The following is a 22160-nucleotide window of genomic DNA, read 5'->3' as shown; positions in this document are numbered from 1 at the left end:
AAAACCCAACTATTAAGCCATTTTATAGAAATTTTATGTTAACAAAAATGAGTTATTCAAATGAGTTACCTGGGATGTTGTTCACCGTCTTGACACAAACTCTACTCATTTTTTAAAACCTATTCCAAATGTGAACCCTATCCTGCCTCAAACCTAAAACTTACTACTCCTTTCAACTCTAACCACACCTAAGAATTACCAGGTGTGTACATGCCTACATTCCTCTTTATACAGTAATCTCCCTAAGGGTAGTGTGTTTATTCATTTTAATGTATCATGCAGAGCACCTTACTAAATAGATAACAGGCCTCCAATGAGTGCCAGTTAGATGAATAAGTAATAAAAACACTGCCATTAGAATATAAACTGTCTGCCTATCAGAGAAAGTAAAATAGCCTTTTATCTTCCTTCTCAAGACTCCTCTGACTAGCAGCAGCATCAATAAACCAGATTTAACTATTTTCAAATTTGAAAGCCTTAACAAAAGAGACACCACACTGAAAATTAAAGTTGAGAAGATTCATATTAGGTGAAATTCATATAAAATTAAGTTATATCTCTGCATGTTACTTCAAAATGATGAATATTCATGAAAAAATTTATAAAAACAAACATTAATAAAGCTAATGTTTAGGCTAACTATATATAACCAAGAAAAAATGTGAGTCAATACTTCTAGGTAACTTACAATCTAACAGCAGTGATGGATTAAGACATAAAAAGTACTTATTATAATGTAATAAAAATTAATTTCTTAATGGGAACATTTGCTATAACAATTTGCAGTTTGAAGTAAATACCTCAAAATACAAAGACTCAGAATTTGGGTCGCCTCGGTGAGACTGACTGGGATTTAACTGCTTATTATCTTGTCTCTTTTGCAAATTCTGTCTTCTTTCTGAGGAAGTACTATGTCCTCGGCATCTGAATCCAACCTAAATAAACCCCAGAGGAGGAGAAAAATGTATTATTTTTAAGCAAAATGTTTTACTGAAGTATAACCTACAGAAATGTACCCAAAAGTATACAACTCAACAAATTTTCATAAAGTGCATAATTTGTTATAAAAGGGTAAAACTTTGATAAATGAGGTAAATATAATGAAAACACAAAAATGTGATAATTAGTGAATGTTACTCCCCCCCATGCATGAACACTTATATTGGCTTTATTTGTAATACCAAAACCAAGAAACATCCCAAATGTCCTTGAGAGCATAAACTCATTGTGGTGTATTCACCCTATAAAACAGTAGGCAATCATAAAAACAAACTACTGATACAACTAACAATCTGTAGGAATCTCCAGAAAACCACACTAGTAAAAAAAGTCAATCCTAAAAAGACTATATCAGTTTATGTATACAACATTCTGGAAATGACACAATCATAAAATGGGGAAACAGATTAGTAGATTCACATTAGTGGATTCTATAGTTTAAGAAGAAGCTGGTGAGGAAAGGAAGGGAGTCTGGCTATAAAAGAGTGATATAAGGGATCCCTATAGTAATGCATCTGTTTTGAATCCCTACTACATTAATGTCAATATCGGGCTTGTGACATTGCACTATAGTTTTGAACGATGTTACCACTGAGAGAAATTACACATTACCTTTTTATAAAAAACTATTTTAGATCTATTAGTATCTGCAGCTTTCATATTTTTTTAATCCTAAGAAATATTAAAAATTTTAAACCTTGTTTATAAGAAAACAGATTTGAGGATAAAAATTTCGGTCACACAAATTATTATCCTATTAATACATCTGCAAAATGTTCAACTGTCATACAGAGAACTTAAGAGTAAGAAAATGCATTATCTTAAGGCAATTAAGTTCCCTCTCTTAAATACCCAATGCAACTTATATGAAATTCCCTTCTTAACCAGGACACTTTAGAGAAGATGTGAAAAGTACAGTCTTCTTTACCAGTTACTCAAGAATCCTAATAATAAACAGAACTTGAAGTGGACCTGGACGGCAGGTGCTGGTAAATAGGCTTTGGATATGAAATCAAAAATACGCACACAAAGCCCTGGAAGCACCTGGCAATTCTCATGCTAATCAACAGGTCTAAAAAGACTTGCTGATAAGAAAAGAATTTTTACACTCTCTTGGGAAGTAGGTTGTATGGCAGAACTATAAGCTACAGCACAGTCCATACAGTAAATGTAATTCTTCCTTAGAGGATCTATTGTGAAAACTGGGCTACTTCCTATAACCTGTAAGTACCTGTTAAGAAACTAGATAATTTTCCAGGTACCCAACAGATTCTTGATTTTAAATATTTACTTCATCTTAAAATAGACTCATGAACATGGAGAGAGAGACAGATAGAAAAATACACCATGTGATGAAGCCAATTTTAGAAAAATCTTTGATAGAATCTAGCAAGGAATGTTCTCAATAAAATTATTTCAACTTTAATATCTGTTTAAAAATTTTCATAATACAGTATTTTTTAAATTGGTTCATGAAAAGGAGCTCACACAAAGGATGGCGAAACAAACACAATTTACAATGTCCAGGTACCAAAGAAACGACTTAATTCACAGAAATTATTCACACTGAAATGAGTACTAACAATCAAGCCCCAACACAGGGATGAATAGGAAGCAAGAGAGTAATTCTTGAGTAGAAATCTTCATTCCTTTGTACAGTCACTATCACAAAAAAGTAAATGTAAATCTGCCTTCCAAACAGCATTACAATTACATCAAAATGTTAGCCTTCTTGTAAACCACAGTTAATATATATGCATTAATGTTGTTACAGTCACAAAAATAATTCTTTTAAAAAATAAATGCAACTTAATTCTTGGAGACAAAGTTTGAGGATTAAATTAAAATCCCCAACTAATGGTTCCAACAAAGTTCATGGGGATCAAATATGCAAGTATTTCAATTACCTCCTGGAATGAACCTTTGTTTTTTTAAGTTCTTCTCAAAGAGTTTTGTTAATAGAGACTGGGCATACAGAACCGAACAAAGCAGAAACAACAAATACATATTAAGATTCTTAAATGACTAGCATAAAATTAATATATAAAGATTTAAGTTTTCATACTCCATTTACATAGCAAAAAGAAAAACACTAAGAATTAACATATGAGGAATATGCACACATTTGTTTTCAGAAAACTATATTTCTAAAGAACACAAAACGTGACTCAAAAAGAGAATGACACATTTTTTTTTCTAGAAAGATGCCACATCATAAAGGATGTCCATTCTCCTTAAGTTGATAGATTAATTTAACCACCAAACAACAAAATAGAAAATCCAGAAACAAGATTTCAAAATATATGGAAATTTAATAGGTGATAAAGGTGGCTATCTCAAACAGATGAAGTAATGGACTTGTCAATTCACAGTGGTGGGAGACTTGGGTAGCCACATGAAAAATACAAAATAAGACCCATTTCTCACAACATTCACTAAAACAAACTCTAAATGGAATAAAGATTTAAATGTAAAAAATACAAGAGCATAAACACACTGGAGGAAATCAGATAAATTTCTTTATAAAAAATCAACTTCTTAACAGTATTTAAAACAAACTTGTGCATGGCAATTATTAAGTAAAGTCAAAAATAAAAATGCAAATCTAGTAAAATATTTGCAACTAGTATAACAGACTAAAGGCTCTTAAAATTTCTTTAAATGTGGTAAGAGCTTGATCAAATTGATTTTAAAATGTACAAAAACAGAGAAAAAGGTCAAAGCACAATAAATGGGCAAAGAACATAAAAAGTTCACATAAGAGTACAAATGGTCCTTAAACATAATGGAAAGATGCTCAATTACATGAATACACTATTTCTCCTAACCCTGGCACAAATCCAAAATATTGAAAACACATGATTTCTGAGGCTCTATGGAAATAAGCACTCTCCACATTGTTGTTAAGAATGCAAAATGGCACAATCTGGTGATATTTACCAAGTAACAGAGGTGACTTCACCTTTTCACTCAGCAATACTTATCCAGGAATATATTCTACTGCTCTACACACAGATTTCAAAATAACACTGTGTCCACAATAGCAATAGTTTATAAACAAAGTGTCCATCAACAGGACTCCAGAAAAAAACAAGGATGCATCAACATTAGGTGGTGGTGGTGGTTTAGTTGGAAGTCGTGTCCGACTCTTGTGATCCCATGGACTGTAGCCGGCCAGGCTCCTCTGTCCATGAGATTTTCCAGGCAAGAATACTGGAGTGGGTTGCCATTTCCTTCTCCAGGGGATCTTCCCAACCCAGGAATTGAACCCAGGTCTCCTGGACTGCAGGCAGATTCCTTCCCAACTGAGCTACAAGGGAAGCCCCAACAACACTGCTGCTAAGTCACTTCAGTCATGCCCGATCCTGTGTGACCCCATAGACGGCAGCCCACCAGGCTCCCCTGTCCCTGGGATTCTCCAGGCAAGAATACTGGAGAGGGTTGCCATTCCTTCTCCAATGCGTGAAAGTGAGAAGTGAAAGGGAAGTCGCTCAGTCATATCCTACTCATAGCAACCCCATGGACTGCAGCCTACCAGACTCCTCCATCCATGGGATTTTCCAAGCAAGAGTACTGGAGTGGGGTGCCATTGTCTTCTCCACCAACAACATTAGGAGTTGCTTAAAAAAGTGCAAAAACCCTCTGAGTACATAATACAGCAATATCTCTATGATACATTGTTAAGAGATGTGAACAGAGCACAGAACAGAATGAATAAAACATGAGATACATACTTATATATTTACTTATAATGACATGAAGAAACTCTGGGCAAATACACAGGTAGAGGTAAGAGGAGAACACATGTGGAGGCAGGATGCAAACAAGATTGTTTGTTGTACAACCTTTTTCATATATTTTTTCAACCTATTCACAAAATAAAACCATTTTTATTTTATTCAAAAAATAAAACTTAAATTTTTAGACTCTATCATTTACAATTAAGGTTATATCAGAGTATAGAAAAAAACCTGCTGTTTCAAATGTTAAGATGCTGGTTAAAGTATTAAAAAATCATGTCATTGTTCAGTAATTAAAACCACACTGTACAGGTGTACAAATCTAATAAGTGGGAAAAAAGGTCAAAAACAGAACCTAAAACATAATAAATTAGCAGATGACTAAGAGAGTAAATCAGAAAAAAATTAGTATATTACAACATTAAGACAACTGGTTAACTACTGTGAAAATTGACACCATTATATTGTATCACGCTTCAAAAAAAAACCTTGGATAAAAAAGTTTTGAAAACATTACTGTAAAAAAATAGCAGAAAGTAAAATGAATATTTACTACATTTCTAAAAGGCTTTTTTTAAGCCTTAAAACGATCAGAAATTGCAAAGGGAAAATATTTTGACTTAAAAATAAAAGATTATCCCTATCAAAAAATCAAACAACTGCACACTTAAGAAAAGTACAACAAAGCCTCAGAAGTAGAAAAGAAAACACATTGTTCAACACCTGGCTCCAGTTCTTTTGGAATGAACAGATACAAAACAAACAAATGTTTATGCATTTCCATAATCTTCTGTTTTATGTTTTTTCACCATTCTCCTTAGCTTTGAGGCAGAGATAAAATATTTTTCTGTATCAGTATTATTTACTCTCTAGAGGATTACTGACATCAAAAGTACCAATGCTGAGACTGCAAGCTTGGCAGGACTAGCAGTTACAATTTCAAGATAAAATTTTGATACTTGACCAAACATTCCACAGATTTTGTTTATCTAATCTATATAAACAAAATTCTTGTCTCAGCTCTTTTGTTTTTGATCAAATAAAGCTAGACTGCTTCACAAGCCTGCCACAAACAATAATGACTCATTTTTCCAATAACCGTAGGGAAGAGGCATTATTCTACTCGCTTTCCTGACAGCAAAATTAATGCTAGGGAACTTCACTTCAGGGAGGCAAGGCACAGGCAAGTATTTGGTTTATTCAATCCATTATTAACTTTCTATTTCAGTTCATCTAGATCTACTCACATGGTACTAATTCCCATTAACAAGATTTTAGAAATCCAGGCATGCTATCTAAAAATTAATAAAGGAAAAATACTGACCAACCAATGCCTCCCTGATTTCATAGACAACCAACACAGGAAGGTAGTTACTGGAAGTCTGTGGCAGTATATAACCTGCTCGGCTGTGCTGCAGCTAAATCTTGCTCCCCAAGCCCAGGAGGCTACCCAGTCTGGCCACATCACAGCACGAGGTGGCCATCACTGCGGTACCGCACCTAGCACCAAGCACCAAGCACGGTTTGTGGTGTTTCTAGTCAAGGAAAGACACGGACAAGGCTCTAGTCCTGAAGGTCAAAAAAATCAATATTTAAGGCATTAATATGCTTTATGTTTTTTTTATATAGATAGGAAAAAGTCACAGAAGATGAAGCAGGACTGTATTCTTTAAGTTATAAAATATCCAAATACATTTCTTAGAGAAAAGTAGAAAATGGTACAATATATATCCCACCTATTCAACATCTTGCCATTTTGTTTCATTATTTAAATAATAGTTTTATTCGTTAAACTACCTCAAAGTTACAGATTACCATGTTAAACACAATATGCATCGCCAAAAATTAAGGACACTGCTCTTCAAAGCCATAATTTATAATAATTCATCTCACACCTATTTCTCCAACCTAATCCAAATTACCTGTGAATTATTTCTTTGTTCAGTCTGCCTTCCACCTCTAGAAAATGTCTGATTTTTTTCCATCCAAGGTTTTTTCTGAGTTGCCTGGCAAGTTACATTAGACCAATTTACACCACCTATAATAAATGAGATTTTAAAATATAATTTAATTATAAAGATGCCAAAACCTAAAGTGCCCCCTAACATCATGTGTTGAAACTCAGTCATTCTAAATGTACTGGAAAATTTCCATAAACTTTAAGTGGCATTCCAGTTCTTGATAATGTTAAGTGTCAATTTGCAGAATACCTCCAGCTGACATTCTCCCAATTTCTCTCAACAAAATTTCTCTGACATTCTCTCAACAAAACCATATTTTCAAATTAACCTGCATTTCTTTGGAAGACTTCTAATTTTTTTGCAGCATCAGCAAGCTTCATGCTTAAAGCAAAACTGTGACATGGACAGAGAAGAAAACAGAGCAAAAACACTATGCAGAAAATAAGTACCTGCACATATAGATGAGTCCACATGCTAAAAATAGAAACAAAAAAAAAGACAATTATTTTCTGCTTAAAAGTAAACACCATATTCCTTGCAAAACATCTCACAATTCCATCTACTGTGAAGTACACTTATTATAATCTTAGAAAAAATACTTCTCCATAAATGAGTATTTTTATATTAATAGTAAAACATACAAAACACATCTTTAACCATCGTATTATAGGAACTATTAATGAAAATAGATACTTCAGCTTTAGGCAAAGACACAAAGATAACGCTGACAGAGTTGACAGATGAGAAGATAAAGGAACGTCACATACACTGATGGAGCCAGAATCGGGATTTCTCAACCCCGCCGCAGCAGGCTGCTGGCTGTTGCTGTGTTTGGGGCTGCAGTAGCCACTGTCGCTGTCAATGTCAGCCTCACTAGCTCCCTGCTCGCTCGAGGACTCGGCAGTCGGGTGGGAGGCTCTTCTCCTCCTGCCTTTGGCCTTCCAGAGCACTGCGGCAGAGCTCTCAGAGAGAGATTTGTTTGCGATGTCTGATGGGAAATCTGTAAGGCAAGGAAAGTGTGAAAACTCTTGAGGAACAAGCTGACCAATTCTTTTAAATTATCATTAAAATTGTAAGAAAAGAACAATATCGAACTTTGTAAACAAAGAAAACAGGTGGAAACTTTTTGAAAAGATCGGCAAAAGATGTTCCTGACAAGTTGCTTTATAACATGTGTTTATTATGAAGAGAGTATCTGCATAACTATTTGTGTATTTAATATTATATAATTAAAACAAACCACTATCATCCATTAAACATCACCAATCCTTTGAAGTCCACTGCATGCTTCCTCCACCACTTTATTCTCTTCCTCCCTCAGAGGCTATTTGGAATTGTGTTTATCACTCCTTCACTTTTTAAAATAGATTTACTGTGGACTTCTGTATTTCCAAAACATAAATTATGTACTTTTGCAGTTCTACCTTTATAAAAATGGAATCGCACGTCCACATTCTTCTGTGACTTGCTTCCCCGTGCTGCTGCTCTCCCCCTCAAACGCTGATTGATTTTGAGATTCTGATGCATGTGGCTATAATTCATTAAGGTCACTGAAATCTAGAATGCCTGTGTATGAATATACCAGAGTGCCTTTGTCCTTTGTACCACTGATGGGACACTTGGGTTGTTCTGGGGTTTTGCTCTCAACAACAGTACTTCTGTAAACATTCTTATATAGATGTAAGAGTATGTATGTGTGCACATGAAGGTTTCTCTAAGGTAAATATAGGTAGGCTTAGGGGTTACATGTAATGTTCAACTTTACTAGGTAATGCCAAATCATTTTCAAAGGTGGTTAAAACAGTTTGCACTCTAAGAGCAGGATATACATAACCCCGCTGGTGCACATTATTCACCAAATACTAGACACTGTCCTCTAGGCTGTAATTTCTCTCAATTGCTGGGTATAAAAAGATGGCTCATTGCAGATTTTAATTGGCATTTTCCTGCTTAATAATGAGGTTGGGAACAGCCATGCATGTTTTCCCCTCTGTGAAATACTTGTTAGTTTTACTTTTGGATTGTTTGATTTCTGTCTATTTCTCTACCAAGTTGCCTGTTTCTCATTTTTGTGTTTCACAAATTGTACTTACATTTTAAAAAACAAGACCTCTTACCAATTCCTCCCAACCAAACACACCACTAAAATTCCTTTTACTACATAATTTTCCCCCACAACCCTTTTCTCACAATCACAATTTTTCTATATATAACTTTTATACAGAATCAATATAATTTTTCGTTGTGCTGTTTAATATTATATGTATGTTCTTTGTTAATTATAATATATGAAGGTTCCATATTAGCTCACTGAGTGGATGTCCTGGGCACTTCTTTAGACTTATTGCCTATTACTGGACTTTGAGAAGTTTTCAGTGGTTTTTTGTGTGCTGCTGCAGTATACGCACCTTTAATCAAACAGTTCCTTTCCTTTCTGGGAGGAGATTCCATTTGGATACACTGTCCTCAATAGGCCAACTGGAGCAAAACAAAGATTCCTATAGTTCTGCCAAAGTGTTTCAGCCCCCTGGCAGCACTGCATTCCAGGGGCCCTGAGCGCAAGGTGAGATCATTTTCTTACTGATTCTTATGAACTCTTTACATGTCCTCATACTAATCCTTTGTCACTTACATACATGGTAAAATCCTTACCAAGATTTGCGACTTGTTCCTTCATTCATTCTTCTTTTCCCCTTTTAGCTGTGCTGTCTTTGCTGCTGCACGTATGTGCTTTCTCTAGATGTGGCTACTGGGAGCTGCCCTGCAGTTGCAGTGCTCAGACTTCTCACTGCGGTGGCGTCTCTTTTTGCGGAGAACAGGCTCTAGGGCGTGCAGGCTTCAGTAGTTGTGGCTCATGGCCTCAGTGATCGCATTTCTAGGCTCTAGGGCACAGGCTCAAAAGTTGTGGCACAGGCTTAGTTGCTCTGTGCCATGTGGGATGTTACTGCACAAGGGATTGAGCTTGAGTTTCCTACACTGGTAGGCAAGATTCTTTACCACTGAACCACCAGGGAAGCCCCTTCATTCACTTTTGATAAAGAGAAATTCTTAATTTTATAAACAGGTTTTCTCCATGCAATCATAAAGGTATCTGTCTATATTTTCTTCTACATGTGGCTTTCTCATTTAAGTCCTTAATTCATCTGGAACAGATGTGCATGATATAAAAATTAATCAGTCAGTTAAATAATTAATTAAAAACATAAGATTTGCAAGTTGTATATAAGGGTCTGTAATGCTATCTCTGTCATTTTCCTTGTATATGTTTTCACATACATGGGTCTGTTTCTGGGACTCTGTTCTGTTTAACCTTTGTATACTGTATTTTATATATTTTTGTATAAGCCTATAAAAAAATAAATGGCTAAGTAGGTCTTGCTATCTAGAAGAAAAAGTTCTTTTGTTAATACTTTTTAAAAATGCTTTTAATTTAAAAAAATTTTTTTTAATTTTTTATTTTTTTGGCCATATCATGTGGCATGTGAGATCTTAACTCCCCGAACAGGGACTGAACCCACGCTCCCTGAAGCAGAAGTAGAGTTCTAGCCACTGACATACCAGGAAATTCCCAAGAGGAAACGCTGTTTTCCAGGAAGTCATGGCTCTTTTCAGATCAGTGCTCTTTTATTTTAGAAATTAGTTTGTCAAGTTCTCCAAAAACCCCCACTGGAATTTTTATCAGAAATGCATTGAATTTGTAGATTAACAAAGGGAAAAATGCCATTTGCAACATCAGATCATCGTGAATGAGCAAGTGACAGCTTTTTTAAAAATGTCCTATAATAAAGTTAGTTTTCAATATAAATGTCTTATACTTTGTCAGGTTTATCCCAGAAACTGTATTTTTGTTGTTATTGTAAATGATATCTTTTCTTAAATTCTGATTATTGGTAACACACTGTAATTAACTTCTGTGTATTATTTTATACCTAGCCATCTCACTAAACTCTTTTAAGTAATACAAGCTTGTGTTCAAGAGTAAAAACGTATTACAAATTCTTTAAACTATAATTTGTATTCTACCTATCAGTTCAGTTCAGTCGCTCAGTCGTGTTCAACTCTTTGCGACCCCATGAATCGCAGCACGCCAGGCTTCCCGGTCCATCACCAACTCCCGGAGTTTACTCAAACTCATGTCCATCAAGTCAGTGATGCCATCCAGCCATCTCATCTTGTCGTCCCCTTCTCCTCCTGCCCTCAATCTTTCCCAGCATCAGGGTCTTTTCCAAAGAGTCAACTCTTTGCATGAGGTGGCCAAAGTATTGGAGTTTCAGCTTCAGCATCAGTCCTTCTGATGAACACCCAGGACTGATCTCCTTTAGGATGGACTGGTTGGATCTCCTTGCAGTCCAAGAAAATCTCAAGAGTCTTCTCCAACACCACAGTTGAAAAGCATCAATTTTTCAATGCTCAGCTTTCTTCACAGTCCAACTCTCACATCCATACATGACCACTGGAAAAACCATAGCCTTGACTAGACGGACCTTTGTTGGCAAAGTAATGTCTCTGCTTTTTAATATGCTATCTAGGTTGGTCATAACTTTCCTTCCAAAGAGTAAGCGTCTTTTAATTTCACGGCTGCAATCACCATCTGCAGTGATTTTGGAGCCCAAAAGAATAAAGTCTGACACTGTTTCCACTGTCTCCCCATCTATTTCCCATGAAGTGATGGGACCAGATGCCATGATCTTAGTTTTCTGAATGTTGAGCTATAAGCCAACTTTTTCACTCTCCTCTTTCATTTTCATCAAGAGGCTTTTTAGTTCCTCTTCACTTTCTGCCATAAGGGTGGTGTCATCTGCATATCTGAGGTTATTGATATTTCTCCCAGCAATCTTGATTCCAGCTTGTGCTTCTTCCAGCCCAGCGTTTCTCATGATGTACTCTGCACATAAGTTAAATAAGCAGGGTGACAATATACAGCCTTGACGTACGTATTCCTTTTCCTACTTGGAACCAGTCTGTTCTTCCATGTCCAGTTCTAACTGTTGCTTCCTGACCTGCATACAGGTTTCTCAAGAGGCAGGTCAGGTGGTCTGGTATTCATTCCCATCTCTTTCAGAATTTTCCAGTTTATTGTGATCCACACAGCCAAAGACTTTGGCATAGTCAATAAAGCAGAAATAGATGTTTTTCTGGAATGCTCTTGCTTTTTCAAGGATCCAACAGATGTTGGCAATTGGATATCTGGTTCCTTTGTCTTTTCTAAAACCAGCTTGAACATCTGGAAGATCACGGTTCACATACTGTTGAAGCCTGGCTTGGAGAATTTTGAGCATTACTTTACTAGCGTGTGAGATAAGTACAATTGTGCGGTAGTTGAGCATTCTTTGGCATTGCCTTTCTTTGGGATTGGAATAAAAACTGATCTTTTCCAGTCCTGTGGCCACTGCTGACTTTTCCAAATTTGCTGGCATACTGAGTGCAGCGCTTTCACAGCATCATCTTTCAGTATTTGAAATAACTCAACTGGAATTCCATCACCTCCACTAGCTTTGTTCGTAGTGATGCCTCCTAAGGCCCACCTGACTTCACATTCCAGGATGTCCAGCTCTAGGTGAGTGTGAGTGATCACATCTTCGTTATTATCTGGGTCGTGAAGATCTTTTTAGTACAGTTCTTTTGTGTATTCTTGCCACCTCTTCTTAATATCTTCTGCTTCTGTTAGGTCCATACCATTTCTGTCCTTTAATAAAGGACAGAAATTCTACCAAAATTGACACCAATTCATCCTGATTAAGAACCACCTGAAGAATAAGAATACTGATAGAAGGTATAATCTACTCAAATTATTATTATTTTTTTCTTTCTACTCAAATTATATCTTCATCTTTTCACTTTCTAACTCTTGAGATTCAGAAGGTTGTCTTTGTGGTCACTTAATGAGCAAACCAAAGACATCAGAACAAATTTTCAAAGTAGTTCTAGGGTTCAAAGCATGTAGAAATGGGTCATTGTGTCCAGGAACAACCAAAACATACAGAACTTTGTCATCTATTACCCTATGGCTCTTTATCATAAACCATTCCAAGCATTCGTCATTCTGTTAATCTTATCACTTTATGCCCTACAAACCATACAATAACTGTACTATCAGCAAGATGTTTTTTAACTGATTCCCAGATTCTTTCTTACTCCTAAGGAACCTAAGCAACTGTCAAAGGATAACTGAAAGGATGTTCAACATAAAAGCTACAGTACAAATGAAAGGAAGTATGTACCATCTAATTCATTTCAAGCCAAGACAGCATTTTTGTAAAAACTGTAAAGGGTAAAAAAAGCAAACACGCCTTTGAACAGATCTAGTCCTGGATCATCAATAAGGATTTTTAAACGACAATGAACAAGAGAAGACAGCTCTCCACTCCATAGTTACTAAGCTCACTATCAGGGGTACAAAATGAAACTTCACATGTAACTGGAAATCAGTGAGGATTTTAAGACTACTTATTAATTCTTACCTATTGTCAGGATAAAGCTTTTTACTTTAATGTTTACACAGTCCTCTGAAAACTTTTAACAAAATGATATACAACTAGCCCAAAATGTTTACTTGTTTGAGGATACATGTTACCGCTAATAGGTCTGGTTCAGATCTATGCTAAAATATGGTGCACAAAACTTGGTAAGTTCTTCTATAAAGATATTCATAGAATGTTTTAAAAGGGATTTTAATCTAGTTATTGACAAACCTAAGAAAAATAAAAATAAAATAAAACATGTTTAATTCTAACTTCTACCAAAAGGAGTCCCTCAAATTTCTACAATGTCTTCAGAATTCCATCTCTGACTTCTAAACAGCTTCACTCCTATAAGGGGACAAGGAAACCTCAAATTCTGCTCAAAACTACATAAGCCAGCCCCCAAGTTGAAAGAACTTTAAGAACATGGGACTGTTTTATCTTTCCTGAAGAATTTCACAAAGTGGCAGGATAAACAGAAGACTCAAAGTCCAAAATCCTAAAAAGTGGTAAAGTCTACAATTACAAAGTCAATACATGACAACAGATAAAAATCAATGTATACAGACCTAGAGAACAAACTTGAGGTTGCCAAAGTGTGTGTGTGTGGGAGGGGTGCTGGGGGAGGGGTGAATTGGGAGTTTGGGATGAGCAGATGCAAACTGTTATATATAGAATGGATAAACAACAAGGTCCTACTGTAGAAGACAGAAAACTGTATTCAATATCCTATGATAAACCATAACGGAAAAGAAAATTAAAGAGACTGTACTATATATGTATATATAAATGAAACCACTGCAGTACAGCAGACATTAACACAAGACCGTAAATCAACTCTATTTCAATAAAATAAAAAATATTTTAAAATCTATGATGTATATATGTAAGAAAAATCTTGCCTTACCAGTTTGCTGTGAAGCATCTACCAGTAGCACAATTTTTGATCGATTATCGGGACCTGCTGCACTTGTCTCTTTCTGAATAGCTACATTTTTCACCAGTGGTCTTTTGCTTTTTATGTGCTGTTGTATGAGTTGTTGCTGATGGAAGTGAAAAAAAAAATTAAAATCCTATTCAATGTACTAATAAACATTGTAAAATATATCAATTCATCCTTTAAAAATACACTTAAACATAGGTTACAAATGAGTGACTCTCAATCCATGAGGAAACAGGGTAACTGTGTTAGGATTTCATTAAATTATCTACAGCCAATCATAGTAGGCTATATAATGCAATTATATACACATTTATATATGACTTTTCAAATAATCATTAATACTATTATATTAGTGAGATATATTTATTTTAATTGCCATTTGCATTTAAAAGTTTCTTACTAATAAATAATAAGAGTATAATCACATTAAATAAGGGGTTATAAATTTTTACTTAAAAAGGCAGTATCGATAAAAAGGGTGGTAACTTAAAAAAAGCTCAATTTTAGTTTCATGAGAGCAATGAAGTACAAAAGAAATTTCTGCTTTAGAGTTTAAAAAGAAAATATTAAAAGCTGATCCTTTCCTTCATTTTTTAAAAATATGAGTATCCATCACTTAATAGCAATTTATACAAAAGAACTCCAAGTGTAACTTCTTAGATAACTTCTTAAAGTGCTGGAAATGCACTCTGAGAAATCATGTTACTTCAATACTTCAAAGTTATATACTATTGTCTATTTCCAATACTTATTTCTTTTCATTCTGAGATATCCCAAAAGGATTTCCCTTGACCCAGAAAGTTTCCATGGACAAAAACTAATAAGCTTTTCAAAGCAAGTTCTGCAGCTTGTTTGTATTTTAACCTGAACAAAGCATGCCAGAAGACAGCATAGAGTTTTCACTGAAGACGCTGGGCTAATGGAATCTAGGAAAGCATGAACTCCTTGACAATAACAGACGTTAAGAGGCATCTAATCACTCTGCTTTCCATTAGCTCAAAAGTGCTGAGAAGAAATCGTGTTTTTCTTATTTGCTTTGACACTATGGCTTCAACAGAAAAGTAATCTTTTAGTTAAGAAACAGACACCTAGAATTAACCTTAACTCTCCTGTGATTTCAAGGCCTTTGGGTCTTTTTGTTTAACTTAGTCAAAAGGCTGGTGTTGACAAAAGTCATTTCGCACATTTATCTTTAACTTTTTTTAGTCCTAGGAGACCCTGTGTCCATATAATATAGTAAAGCATTCTCTGAAGAACAAAGCGCTGTTCCTAATAAAAACTGACAGAATAGAAAACAATGAAGTTGAAGAGACTTAATGCATCATAATATTCTTTTCCATAATATATCCTGCTTATTTCTGAAGACTGAAATATCTAGATGTACATTAGCCACTTAACACTGCTAGGAAAGGAGTCAAACTAATCCCTTACTAAAACTGTGTCACTATGCAATTTTTATCACTACATTAAAATAATTTGGAAATATTTGTGCATTATGCTTATGTAAACTCTCTGATTTGAAAATGACTGTAAATCATATCACCATTTAAGAATGAGGAACAAAAGTAATGGAAAAAGATATTTTTAAAATGCTACATCCTTAATTGTTTTTTAATAAGTAAAACTCTGTAGTAAAGGCTAATCAATACAAGTAGCAAATTACTTACATTAACACAGAAATAGCAAACACAAAAGCCAATCAGATATGGTCACTTACTTTTGGGAGCATTGGTCCTCTATTACTATTTCTGTTTCGATGGCCAGACAATGGGAAGACCTGTCCAAGGTGATTTGGACGCTCAGTGCATTCTGTGGTTATAGTATTGACAGTATTTGCAGCCTGAAAAGTGTTGGAGTAAGGTGCAGGGAAAGGATGATAGAAACCCATAACTTGTGCACATGGTGCTGGCATCAGCTGATAATATGTATACTCTGTAGAAACAGGTGGCTGAGCAGATATAATGGGGTAAGCAAGGTATGGTCCAGCAGGGTTTGGATTAGGCTGTTGCCATCGTATATCATTGTTATATAATGGAAACTGTCTGTAAAACCAAATCAAAAAAGAACAAATCTATTGACATGCATGTCTGAAAGTAATACAAAGCAAATTCTCAACTTATTTAATAAAAGAAAATAACAGTATAAAATGTGCTAAGTTGCTTCAGTTGTGTCCCACTCTTTGTGACCCTATGAACCCTAGCCTGTCAGGCTCCTCTGTCCATGGGATTCTCCAGGCAAGAATACTGGAGTGGGTTGCCGTTCCCTCCTCCAGGGGATCTTCCTGACTCAGGGATCGAACCTGCAACCCTTAAGTCTCCTACATTGGCAGGCAGGTTCTTTACCACTAGCGTCAACTGTAACCTCATAATAATTCTGAAAAAGAGATTATTTTTATCAATTTCCTTGCTATAATTAGTTTTTACATATGTGTAATAATAATTTTAATTGATAGTATAAAGGAATCCGGGCTTCCCTGATGGCTCAGTGGTAAAGAATCTGCCTGCAATGCAGGAGATCCAAGAGCTGTGGGTTTGATCTCTCAGTCAGGAAGATCCCCTGGAGTAAGAAGTGGCAACCCACTCCAGTAGTCTTGCCTGGAAGTCTCATGGACAGAGGAGCCTGGTGGACTACAGTCCAAAAGGTCACAAAGAGTCAGACATGACTGAGCACATACACACACACACACACACACACACAAATAAATTTAACCTGAGAGTTTACTGCATTCCAAAATTTAAAATGTACAGAGTATTCTTATTTGTAGCCCTCTCCCTCAACCTCACAATATTTCTGCCTAAAAGTTAAACACCTATCTGCTGAATCTGCCAGTAATGGCAGTCCAAAGTTCCCATTCAATGGCAGCAACTAACTGTAACAGCCTTCTGCAAAAAGCAGGGTAAGGTGATCACTGTATAAGGTGGTCTTCACAGTAGGTGACTTGATTATTCCACCTCCATTCTTTAGTTCAGGCCGAGGGCCTTCTACTCCTTTCCCATATTCCCCTAACCACTTGGCCAAGTCCAGCTCTTTCCCTGGCTCCCCTTCTTGACAATGGAAGCAGGCGCCAGATGTCCAAGAGAAAGAAAAGAAAAAGGCAGGTTTGTTCAGTGCCATCTTATCTCCAGCATTAGGGTTCTTCTAGTGTGATGCCTTCCTATAAAGCACCAGTCCTTCCCATCTCATCAGTCCTCCCTGCAGACAGTTGCTGATGATGACTGAGAGGTCACAGAGAGCTGGACTACAGAGCTTTTCCTCACTATTCCATGGCAAAGCACAAGGGAAAAATGTTCCCTGCCATAATTCTAAAAATACTTTAAAATAATCTGATGGTTGGCCTACTCATGAATTCTCAAAACTATTTGATAAGATAAGCAAAGTTAAACTTATTATACTGTACACTTGGCCACTTTGTCAAATAATATTTTTAGTTTATAAATTACTTCAAGCATAGTCCAATATAGGTCAAAGATTTTTAATGTAGTATTACCCTGACTCAATTGAGCAGAATCCTTTAGCTTCTACTGTGCCTAATGCCACAAACTATTAAAGAGTTCTAGAGTATTAACTTGAATATTTAATACCTGAGAGAGTAATTTACTGACCATATATCTCATATATCCAGAATTTCTCAAAGAATGTGCTCGGACACACTAGTGTGACACAACGGTTAAAGATGTGTAGAAATACTGACTTGCCTTAGCCTTCAGGGGTGGTTGGGCAAAGGCTAGAGTCCAGCTACCTCATCCACTTATCCTACAGTGCTAGAGAAGTACAATTTTTATGTGATATAATATGATGAACTGCACCAATGAAGTGCTAATCATTCAGACAGTCTAAGCAGGGTTAGAAAGGCTATCACAAGACACACCCTAACCACTAGGTCACACATTATCCAAGCAGTAAACATTTTGCTAAATCACTCTGTGACTATAGCACAGAAACTAAATTTAAACTACAATCAAGAGTTGAGAGATATAATAAGTTAACTGGCCACTAAATCTTCAAAGTTAAGGGCCACCCCTTGATACATTCTTCTTAGAACAGACTGTCTTGGCAATTAGGATTATATGCCTATCCTCAAAAAAAGGGTTTCTGTTCACCTCTTTCTGAATAATTCCTTCCTCCCGTTGAGTCAGTTTATTTCAAAAAAATTTCAATAACTTATTACAGGAGATACAAAGAATTTCATTTTCTCTTAGAAAGAATGAGAAAATAATAATAATCCATGCCAACAATTTTAAAATTTCTACATCATTTGGTTTCATTTACTCCTCTTAGAAAGTAGAGAAATAGTTAATATTTACAAGTTACCAAAGGAAAAAATTAAGAAGTGTGCTTTGCAAACTTCTACATTTCCCTACCCTTTCTTCCCCCACCAAAAGAAAATAATAATAAACAAATTACCTATTGGACTGGTTTTCTTGCACGAATGGATAACAGGTAATCAGGTAGCTGGGGATTGGAGTTGGTTCTACACCAGAAACATTTCCATTATCATTTGGGAGTGCCATAGGGATCATAAATGTATCAGGATTCTTCTTCTGGGGAATAAATGGTTCTACCTCAGCTGACAGCTTGACATTCTTCAAAGAGAAAGTGAAACACATTACTAACAAACAAGCAAAAACTTAAATAATACAAATTCACAACTTAACAATAAAAGAGACAGTCTTCTCAGTATTCACAAAACATTCAAAGGAAGAGCAAGGTCAAATTTTAAAAAATTAATCTGATTATGTTATTTAGACAAAGCCATCAACTGGAGGAAAAAATTTATCAAAGGTTACTACATTTCAATGAAGTCATTTCTTACATAACCAAAGCTGTTAAAACAATCAAGAGTACAAGGAAGTCATACCTCGGAGTCCAAAAATAAAGCTGGTAGTAAAAAAAACAAAACAAAACAAAAATCAAATTCACTCTTCAGACAAAACACTGTGTTTTAAGTTAATTTTGTTAGTGGAAAAAAATCACTGAACAGAGTTCTGAAGGATAACTACTCTATATTTGTTTGAATAGCCTAAAAAAGTTTACTTCTGTCCATTGCAGGAAATTAGATTAGTATGGTTAAATTAAAAGGAAGGATAATGTCTACAATAAGTGAAAAAAACAACTTGGCACAAGGGAGAAAAACTTGCTTCACAGTTACATTGAGGAAAAAGTGAGCACTTCAGCTTTCCAGCAAACAAACTGAGTAAATAAGATAATCCAGAATACGTGCCCCATTTTAGTTTATTTTTATCTTTTCTTATAAATCTATAGAGGTTTAACAGACATAATACACTACCATACAGCTGCTGCTGCTAAGTCGCTTCGGTCGTGTCCGACTCTGTGCGACCCCATAGACGGCAGCCCACCAGGCTCCCCCATCCCTGGGATTCTCCAGGCAAGAACACTGGAGAGGGTTGCCATTTCCTTCTCCAATGCATGAAAGTGAAAAGTCAAAGTGAAGATGCTCAGTCGTGTCCAACTCTTAGCGACCCCATGGACTGCAGCCCACCAGGCTCCTCCAAACTACCATACTAAGGATGTACAAATTAGAGACAAAACTATAAAGAAAAGTAAAGAAGAGCAATGAGAGTCAGGACAGGAATTACTCTTAGGAAAGAGGAAGCTGTGATTGGGAAGAGGCACCTGGGAGAGCTTCTGAGGTACCCGACAAAATACTATATCCTAACATGGGTGGCACAAGGTCTTCACCAATAACTCATTTAGCTGTACACTGGTTTTATGCATTTTTCTTTCTGTGTTTGCTACATTTAACTGAAATTTTTTAAATTTTAGTATAAAATAATCTATAGGCATATTCTGTAAAAGCAGAATGTTAAAAAACCACAAACATCTCAAGGCGACTTGGGGGAAAAAACCCACAAACATAACAATATTAAAAGATAAACACTTTGCAAAACCAGTGAATGCAATCCAATATTTCAACAACTCAAATCAACTACGTGAAAGCAATAGACCTAATCAGAACTTTTTTCCCACTGGGATGGCATTTATTAGAAGCTCCTATCAAGGCATATTTCTCTGAATAAATTTCATGCATGTTTCTCACAAAAGTAATCAGAAGAAAATCCAAAAAAATCTAAAGAAAAGACTTGACATGCTAAATATATGTGCTGAATATACAGCCTTTTTTGAAACTGTTCAAAAAGAGGTCACTGTGAACATTCCAAAACACATGTCTAGGGGAAGAAATCTGAACTATACAGCAGTATCAATTTAACATCCTTCCTCCTCACCTGATGTAACTTTGAGGTCTACTTTTGTACTACTGACCAAATCTGAAGTAGATAACATAATTGTACTCATAAATACATGTGAGTTGGTTTCTTGAATCTCAACATAGGAGGCAAAAACAAATGTTAACAGGCCAGTGATTTTCACTACGATAGTCATTAGGACTCAAAACTTATTTACTAAGGTATAAAATATTAACCTTTGAACATATGAGAATCCCGAACAGTTTTATAAATCTGGATTAGAAGACACTTGGAATTTTTTTCTAATTCAAGGTATATGGTTATATTAAATTCTCAATCCCATATGAAAAAAAGTAATACTAATATAAAGAAATAAGGCAATTTAAAAATAACTTTTCCTAATACCCCCAAATAATACCAACTCATAAATTACTTTGGTAACAACAAATTCATATCCTTGCTCTTTCCCAGCAGTGTAGTGTTTAGGACTCCATTTCCACTGCAGGGGGCATGGGTTCAATCCCTGGTGAGGAAACAAATACCCCACAAGTCACACAGACTAGCCAAAAAAAAAAAAAAAAAAGTTGCAACAAGTTTTTTTATACCTAGTCTCATCTGTTCTTTATATGTTTTGTGAATTTAGGTAATCATTATTCAAAAAGTGCCATGCATAATTTATAACTAATATCTGTACATACACACAGTATATGTCCCAAAAAATTAAAGTCTGTGTTGGCTTCTATTCTAAATGCAATTCTAGATGTTGGCATTCAACAATAAAACTCACAAACACTGAAATGATCCTTTGTTTTTACCAAAAAAGAGAAGCTGCTGTAGTCAACAGCTGCACAAACAGAAGATGTCACTAGTAGGAACAGACTGGCAAACTCTCTCCTACAGTTACAACTCCCTATGGTTTTAAAAGTTGTTTGTCGTGACTTTGGGGCCTTCAGTATCATACATCAAAATGCAGCCTCAGTTGTCCTCAGGCCTGAAAAGTAATGTTCATATGGCAAACTATTTTTTAAAATTTCACATAATAAAGGTCATACAGATAATATGTTAAGCAAGCAACAGATTTTGGCAGTTATTTCCATTATATTAATATAGAAATTAAAGGAAAAAATGTCTTACATAGTAGACAACAAAATGTTACGAAAAAATTAACCAGTCACTTCATACAATGATACTCCTCAGTTTGTATTTGTTTAAGTCTATTTATGCCAAGATTGTTAAGAAATCAGAAATTTTATAGCAAATTTTTGTCTCCTTAAAGAAAATAAAAATATGGAAGAAGTCTAAACACAGAACAAAATCTACTCCTGCACTACTATTTGCTTAAAAAACAAACAAAAAAGTAACTGTACTGTAAAATTACCTTTATCTTTCAGAAATTACTTCAGAATTTTCCAAGTTAATGAAAAATCATAATCCCAGAAACCTGTATCTGAACAAGAAACTATAGAAATCTTATTTAAAAGTTTATTAAACAAATGCATTCACATCACTGAGAGCCTGTATAATTTAACAAATACACTCTGAACTCATGTACTGAAGAGGTACCACGCTATTATGAAGCACACATCAGCAGAGAATGCATACTAAATTCCTCTGAGACAGAACTTTCAAAAGAGTACAAGTAATTTCCCCAGATTAAGCAATAGAAAAATGACACCCACTTAAAATCAAAACTGAAGTAGAACATAACAAAGCGTGCTCCTACAGTGAAATGTCAGTACATACTACACACCTACAGAAAAAATACGACTATGGAAACCCTCTACGTTCTTGCTATATTAAGGTAAATAGGCTATATCAAACACTAAGATGTTTTATGTATCATGACCAAA

The 22160-nt window shown here is 35.4% G+C and overlaps 1 protein-coding gene across 1 annotated transcript in view; it reads right to left on the bottom strand.

The window, feature by feature from the left end:
* Positions 1-22160, bottom strand: part of SECISBP2L (SECIS binding protein 2 like) — a 55232-nt gene that overhangs the window by 28877 nt on the left and 4195 nt on the right. Inside the window, exons 2-8 of the mRNA XM_020891339.2 lie at positions 18509-18687; positions 15822-16146; positions 14069-14204; positions 7468-7700; positions 7150-7174; positions 6662-6777; positions 801-935 (exon numbers count right to left, since the gene is read on the bottom strand). Of these exons, the coding sequence (XP_020746998.2) occupies positions 801-935; positions 6662-6777; positions 7150-7174; positions 7468-7700; positions 14069-14204; positions 15822-16146; positions 18509-18687 (1149 nt within the window). The remainder of the gene's footprint in view (positions 1-800; positions 936-6661; positions 6778-7149; positions 7175-7467; positions 7701-14068; positions 14205-15821; positions 16147-18508; positions 18688-22160) is intronic.

The sequence above is a fragment of the Odocoileus virginianus genome, chromosome 6 (genome assembly GCF_023699985.2).
Source record: "Odocoileus virginianus isolate 20LAN1187 ecotype Illinois chromosome 6, Ovbor_1.2, whole genome shotgun sequence".
Taxonomy (NCBI): domain Eukaryota; kingdom Metazoa; phylum Chordata; class Mammalia; order Artiodactyla; family Cervidae; genus Odocoileus; species Odocoileus virginianus.
Note: the sequence above shows the minus strand (reverse complement) of the source record. Positions and strands in the feature narration are given on the sequence as shown.